This window comes from Sinocyclocheilus grahami, unplaced genomic scaffold, assembly GCF_001515645.1.
Source record: "Sinocyclocheilus grahami isolate Dianchi unplaced genomic scaffold, SAMN03320097.WGS_v1.1 scaffold1096.1, whole genome shotgun sequence".
In the NCBI taxonomy this organism is placed as follows: Eukaryota; Metazoa; Chordata; class Actinopteri; order Cypriniformes; family Cyprinidae; genus Sinocyclocheilus; species Sinocyclocheilus grahami.
In genome coordinates, this window is record NW_015506275.1 from 189,929 (window position 1) to 198,190 (window position 8,262).

Below are 8,262 nucleotides of genomic sequence, written 5' to 3' on the forward strand. Positions count from 1 at the left end.
AATCTTTAGTCAACAGTATTTGGTTTAGAAATGACCATAGCACTTTGCTGTGCACTTAAAATGCATTACAACAAGTTTTCATGGATACACAATGTGCCAAAAACCGCTGTCTTGCACAAGCAATGCTTCGGTTTAGTCTTTTCTTGTTTGTTAAATGCTCTGTCGCTATTTTTAACCCATCCGCACTATATAACATACTAATGGAAAGCCAACATTAGTGCCGTATAAAGGCTTATATGGGCTATAATGCATTAGAATTGCACAGTGAAGTCATATCTCAACTGAAATGATGAAATTGAATTGGGAATTTTAGTCAATTTAGGATTAACTGCCCAAAATGGTCAATTCAGACGCTCTTCAGAAGGTCTAAAAGTAGATCGCTCACTAGAAGAAAACACCTATTACCACAGAGCTCATTAAAGGGTTTAAACGCTCAACACAAAAACCAGACAAAACTATGCAGGCTTTTCTCATCGCAACTGAAACTGCACATAATAATTTTTTATTTTTCACGACATGCTCCTATAAGCCCTTTAACGCTGAAGAACTTTCCATTTAGAAAAGAGAAAGGAAGGAAAACAACATTTGCACTGAGATTTTCTTTTACTTTTTTTTTTTTTTTCTAGTAAAGGTCAGATTTACAAGGGACACATTGAAGCTGATCACCCATCAAAAAAAAAAGTATCTACAAAAACTGACCTGCTAAATCTAAACATCGTACTCCTCATATAACTCCGCCCCTAACCGCTAGTGCCCGCCTCCCTCCCAATTCTGATTGGTTCTCTGATTCAAACTACATAATCCAGTGATCCGTAATGTTCCGTTTGTGGGGGTCGTCCAGAATCAGTTCCACAGAAACGTAATTTTACCCATCAGCTATTTTTGTCGTTTTGGTTGATTTTATTTGCAAAAAAAGAAATAGAGTCCATAGATTTTACTTTTTTTTTTTTCTCTAGTTAAAGGTCAGATTTACAAGGGACACATTGAAGCTGATCACCCATCAAAAAAAAAAAGTATCTACAAAAACTGACCTGCTAAATCTAAACATCGTACTCCTCATATAACTCCGCCCCTAACCGCTAGTGCCCGCCTCCCTCCCAATTCTGATTGGTTCTCTGATTCAAACTACATAATCCAGTGATCCGTAATGTTCCGTTTGTGGGGGTCGTCCAGAATCAGTTCCACAGAAACGTAATTTTACCCATCAGCTATTTTTGTCGTTTTGGTTGATTTTATTTGCAAAAAAAGAAATAGAGTCCATAGAAAATCCATTACTTGGGAGGGCACATGAAGGACTGTAGCAGGTCAGAACCGGGAATACGGCTGCTCTCTGTACACTCCTTTGCTTGTCCTTGCTGGTGGCGCCTTGTTGCGGTTGTTTGTCCATTCCTCCGGGCCTGAAGAGGGAGACAAAGAGCAAAGGTCAGAAAGCTCATTAGTCATTCAGGCCTTGTTAGAATGCTTTAATTAGTGCAGTCTGTAATGAAACACACTCATTAAACGCTGAACAACATTTGTGAGACCTTCACGCAAATGCATGTTTCATAGGCTAACAGTGACGTGTTTGAATGCATACTCTAATATATTTTAGTCAATGAAATAGGTATGTGTGATGGTTGTGTATATTGCATGGTCGATACCATGTGATAAATTGACAATTGACAGTAATTTTTATGAAACTTGACATTTAAAAAGCTTTACAGAATAACCAAGATTTTGAAATGAGGTGAAAATATTACAATTGTCATGTTTTGATGGCATGCTGAAAACCTGTCAAGAATATGCCCAGATCATATTTCCCCCCAAAAAGAAATTAAAAATATTCTGAATCATGAAAAAAATAAGCATATTTTAAAACAAATTACACTATTTTGCATTGGGATGCATTTGCAGTGTAAAAAAAAATACATGCAATTTAAATAGTAAATTATTAAAACACTGCAATACTTGCCTTTAATTTACTTGTATGCTGACATTAATTTAAAAATCACGTATTACCGTATTGACTCGAATATAAGACGATGTTTTTTTCTTGGAAATACATCTGAAAAAACGCGGTCGTCTTATATTCAGGGTCTAGACTTTGACATGTCAATAATACATTCACAACAATAGGTGGCGCCAAATACGCATAAAACGAGTGTGCCATGAAATACGTAATGTAATGCGTGTCATAAAGATCGCGAGTAAAAACAAAAGAAAAAGAAAACCTTACAGCTGCATGAGTCGTGACTGTCACGTTAGCCTGATGGGACCAAACTCTCTTTGTGATTTTAAAACGTAAGACAGTACCCAGATTTGAAGACTACAGTAAGATTTAACTTCTACTGTTTATAGGATATTGGTGGGCTACTATTAGATGGATAGCCTAAATGTCCTAATTCAGATGGGCTACCCGTTTTTTTTTTAATGGTATATCAAAAAGTGTATATTTTTTAAAATGTGATTGTTGGGTTTCCAAAATGTAATAATCAATCTTTTGATGATGACTTTACTTCTTCAGTAGCCCCTTATAATTTAAAAAATTCAAGTCATCATTTTTGAAAAATTCATATACATATATATATATATATATATATATATGAAAGTATGAAAATACTGAAATAATTAGCATGTATTGCTTTATTTATTTATTTGCTGTAATGCAACGTTGAGTGTGTTTCTGTGAGATTCACTTGTAGAGTGTAATTTCTTTGTGAGTGTGTGTTAAACAGGTTCTTTGCTCTTCCTCCCAAGAGGACACTGACAGTGATTTGCTGTCGAACATGCAGCAATCCAAAGCACCTTCAAATGTGATTTTTACACAACAACATCAATCTTTAAAATAACAAAGCCCAAGAGTCACGACACCATCCACTATCTTCCTCTCCGAGCTCATGGCACTTCTGATAATTTCGCCCAACTAACACTGACAATCAGAGAGAAACGTCCCCAAACTATCCTGCCTTTGTCCTTCACCTCAGAAAGAACAAAACAACTTTAATTGCAGCAGAGGATCAAATAGCCACTTGAAAGGGGTTTAGTGGAGTGCCCTCGAGCGAGAGGTTACCGCCGCCATTAGCGTAACAGCAGAGCTCATTCACGAGCGTCCGTGTCGATGAACGAGAGCGCTATCGATGCTAGCTTTTGTGTGATCTTGCTCTTTTTCAGCTCTTCTTAGGGACAGGAAGGCACAAAGGCCATTGCTCTAAAGACATTTGTTTTTTCAGGCTGGGAGCCGTAGCCAATAATCTTTAATTAGAGAGCTGTCAATCTCAGGTTAGCCTGCGCTGGCTTCAAGAAAAGGGTTCATGCGCACTGTCCTTGCGTTTAGAAAGAGCAAGGATGTGCATCAGCCAGATAATAGGGAGATCTCCTTTGAACTGTCAAGCTGTCTATGCGTTGTACCACCTGGAAAAGTGTTAAGTTGAGTGTTATGGATTGCTTATGTGTGTGTCAGTGTAGAGCTGTGTGTTTCAAATGTGGTCGCAAAGTGACAAACGACAGGAAAGCGACATGGAGGAAATGTGAAAGACGACGAGAAAATGTAAAGTCACTTTTAAGACGCAATTACACAACCATTTCCATTTTTGTCAAATCAGTTCTGTAGTCTAATTTAAAGTTCAGTCATGTCCAAACAAGCCATCTAACATTGTTACATCTCATTTCCTTGTGCTTTATTATATTTATTTACTGAGTTTGATAACACAAGCACCGCTATTGCTAGTTCTTAATCTTAGACAGGTTTACTTTTGAACCTGGTGTAAGATAAATAAACAAAGACTTACATCACATGTCTATATTTATTACGGGAACATTTCTTTGTTAAGGTGGAAATGTCACCACTGATGATTTATTTATTTTTTTACCCTTTTACTCTTTTTTTTAAATCATAGTTTGTAAAATATAATCATTCATATTTTATATATAATGAAATTGTTAGAACCCGTGACAGATCTGAAAATATTGACCTTTTTTGCCTCCAAAACATGATTTAATTTCATAATGCTCATGAAACATGCAGATGGTTGCTCTGAGCACAACAAATATCAGATGAAGTGAGTCGTACTGATTTTATCCACTTTTAACTTTAATATTTTTATATTTTCAACAAAAACAACTGAAACCTCTTAAATATGACAAGTGTTATAACAATTTTGGCCACCACTGTATACAGTGGTGTGAAAAAGTGTTGGCCCCCTTCCCGTTTTGTTTATTTTTTGCATATTTGTCACACTTAAAAGATTCAGATCATCAAACAAATTTTAATATTACACAAAGATAATGCAAGTAAATACAAAATTTATCTTTGTGTAATATTTAAATTAGTTTGATGATCTGAAACATTAAAGTGTGACAAACATGCAAAAAAATGAGAAATCAGGAAGGGGGCCAACACTTTTTCACACCACTGTATATAATACATAATATTAATGAATAATAATTAGTATTAAAATAATAATATGTAATACTATATTTATAATTATATAATAAAATACACAATTTAAATGTAGAAATAATACATAGTACCTAGTATTAAAATAACAATTCATATTTATAATGTCTTTATGATAATTTGTATTTTAATGAGGAATTTACATATTTTAAAAGTAACATCTGGGTCTGGATCAAGAATAAAACATAAAATAAAAATCGTAAAGTCTATAAATAGGTAGGCATTTGGAAAGCAGAAAAAAAATTAAGACATGGTAAAACTTTCCAAAGTTTTAACATAGCCTTCATATAACAAAAAATTCTAGGACATAAAACTGACCTGAAGAAACCTATAAAATGAAAGTTTTAAAACTATATGCTGAACAAAACTAGGTTTTGATTCTGATACAAATATCTCTTATAAATAATACAATTGTAAACATGCACACGAATGCATCAATCTGAGAAACTGCCCACAGATACATCTGTACATACACACTAAAAGCACACACACATTAATATTCTAGCTGCTGAGAAATACAATGGCACGTCTTATCTTTTTTGCTTGGACAATGAGCTTACAAAAGCTACATCAGCAGTTTCAGAGAATTGCAATTCTTCTTCAGATATCTCTGCCATATTTCTGCTATTTGTCCGTAACCGCAAATTTGTTTGCCTTTCACAGTGCGCGTGTCCGACAGCATTTTGATTATTTTGCTTCATCCGAACCTGTCTCCCTTCAACATTCATTGTAAATGCCTGTTCATGTAAATACAATACACTGCAACCAAAAGCCTTGCAATGCCAGCAGTATTTATGACAAGAGCTGTACAGCAGGAGCTATGCGTTCTTTGGGCAAAAGACAGACTCAAAGTTCATGCACTAACTGGAAGTATTATGAAACAAAAAACAACAACTCTTACCGTAAGAGTCATATGATTCTCCGCTGATACCATGGCTGTATTCATAATAATCATCTGAACTGTGAAAAGAAATGAGACATAAATTTAGAAAGGTCTTCTTAAGATATACAGTATATGTAAAGTGCAGGGTATATATGATTTCTCATATACAGAAATGTAATTAAAAATCTCAGAAATTAGACACATATTCAGACCAATCCTATATAAAAATATATGCATACAATTTAAATGCTATTCATTGTAAATGCATTAAGCAAAATAAAAGTAATGTTGTGTGACTGGCTGTAAATATGATCCATTTTTAATGATCCATTGTCCAAAAAAAAAAAGAAAAACTTTCAGTTGGCACTGTATGTGTTTGTATGTGCATTTATATACAGACAGAGGAAACGAAAGTGAGAGAAAGGTGATGAGAGTTTATTTTATTTATTTGACATTGTCTGCTCCCTATTTAAATTGACAAAGCAACATCTCAGCAGCCATATGAAGCAGAGTAACCCATCGGAGAAGCTATTTTCCGAGCAGATTTGCGGTGCGCCTTCCTTTCATTCCTGCGTCTCAGAAGTTTTGCTCCTGGGTCTCTGTTCCCTTTCTGCCTCCAAATTGAGTTTTTTTCCCATAGGCCCTCAGCTGAGCTGTCCAGTGTCAATCACAACTGACTGCAAACCATATCCCGGTGTAATTCCACTGGCCTCAGTAAGGATGGCGCCATGAGAAATAGAAGCCTTGCTGGAAAATAAAAAGATGCTCTCCAGTTCTCTTAGCTTTCACTATTGAGGATTCTTCCGATTTTGACATTTCTATTCTATTCTATTCTATTCTATTCTATAGCAAGTCCTTCATGCTTTGTTTTATATCATCTTCCTTAATTTCCATAACTCCTACCATAATTTTCATAATAACTCCTTTCAGTGTTTCCCATTATTGTGGCAGCCGGCCATTGCGTTATCTGTCCCACTACAGTTCCATAATGAACACATTTTTTTTTACACTTGTCTAAACAATATAAAAAGTCTCTAACATTGTGTTTTGTGCTGTTGCCTTGGCGAAGCATCTGTCAATCAAACTAAAATGTAAATAGTGATATGGTGCAGTGCACTTATCAAAATGCAAAAGGTTTAAAGTCATTAGTGATTTAAGAACATTTACTCGGTCATGCTGCAGAGTTTCGGAGTGAAGCACAGCACTGTGTTCATGTGAGCAGCTCATTATGCTTTTCGGTTGTGTCACAGAGAATGCAGCAAGCTCAATCTCTGCATGGGTTGTGAGTTTAACATGTATTTGCAATGCAACATGCACCAGTTATGCTTTATTTCATTATTTCATAATTCCTCCCTTCTCTCCAATCATACAATCATAACTCCTCCCCCATTCCAATTATGCCATCATAATTCATTATCTTCAATCAGTCACAATATTTTAACTCCTCTCCATTCCAATCATAATACTATAACTCATCCCCTCATTTCGCTCATACTATCAAAACTCCTCCCCTTACTACAACTCCTAATACTATAACTCCCCCTCATTCTAATCGTACCATCATAACTCCTCCTCCCATTCAATCATACTATCATAACTCCTCCCATTTCCATTCATACTATAACTCCTCCTCCATTTAATCATACTATCATAACTCCTCCCATTTCCATTCACATTTTAACTCCTCCTCCATTTAATCATACTATCATAACTCCTCCCTGCATTCCAATCATACTATCATAACTCCTCCCCTCAGTCCTATCATGTTATCATAACTCCTGCCAATTCTAATCATATTATCATAACTCCTCCCCTCATTCCAATCATACTATCAAAACTACTAGCCCTCATTCCAATTATACTTTCAAAACTCGTCCCCTAATTCCAATCATACTATAACTCCACCACCATTACAATTATGCCATCATAACTCCTCCTCTTGGATCAATCACAATACTATAACTCCTCTCAATTCCCATCATAAAACTATAGCTCCTCCCCTCATTCCAAACATACTATTAAAACTTCTCCCTTTCAATCAATCATAGTATCATAACTCCTCCTCCATTTAATCATTCTATAATAACTCCTCCCCGTATTCCAATCATACTATCGTAACTCCTCCCCCTCATTCCAATTACACTTTCAAAACTCCTCCCCTATTTCCAATCATACTATAACTCCGCCACCATTTTAATTATGCCATCATAACTCTCTCTTGGATCAATCAAAATGTTATAACTCCTCTCCATTCCAATCATAAAACTATAGTCCCTCCCCTCATTCCATTCATACTATCATAACTCCTCCCCTCATTCCAATCATACTATCAAATCTCCTCCCCTTACTACAACTCCTAATACTACAACTCCCCCTCATTCTAATCGTACTATCATAACTCCTCCTCCCATTCAATCATACTATCATAACTCCTCCCATTTCCATTCATACTATAACTCCTCCTCCATTTAATCATACTATCATAACTCCTCCCATTTCCATTCACATTTTAACTCCTCCTCCATTTAATCATACTATCATAACTCCTCCCATTTCCATTCACATTTTGACTCCTCCTCCATTTAATCATACTATCATAACTCCTCTCTGCATTCCAATCATACTATCATAGTTCCTCCCCTCAGTCCTATCATGTTATCACAACTCCTGCCAATTCTAATCATATTATCAAAACTCCTACCCCTCATTCCAATTATACTTTCAAAACTTTGCCATCATAACTCCTCCTGGATCAATCAAAATAATATAACTCCTCTCCATTCCAATCACAAAACTATAGTCCCTCCCCTCATTCCATTCATACTATCATAAGTCCTCCCCTCATTCCAATCATACTATTAAAACTTCTCCCTTTCAATCAATCATACTATTATAACTCCCCCCCCCCCCCCCCCCCCCCCCCCCCCCCCCCCCCATTCTCTAT

General features: G+C 35.9%; 1 protein-coding gene across 1 annotated transcript in view; it reads right to left on the minus strand.

The window, feature by feature from the left end:
• Window positions 1–1,230: 1,230 nt before the first annotated feature.
• The window catches only part of LOC107566726 (KH domain-containing, RNA-binding, signal transduction-associated protein 3-like), a 115,804-nt gene continuing 108,772 nt past the window's right edge, over window positions 1,231–8,262 (minus strand). Inside the window, exons 9-10 of the mRNA XM_016252253.1 lie at window positions 5,337–5,395; window positions 1,231–1,397 (exon numbers count right to left, since the gene is read on the minus strand). Coding sequence (XP_016107739.1) covers window positions 1,306–1,397; window positions 5,337–5,395 — 151 coding nt within the window. The 3' untranslated portion in view covers window positions 1,231–1,305. The remainder of the gene's footprint in view (window positions 1,398–5,336; window positions 5,396–8,262) is intronic.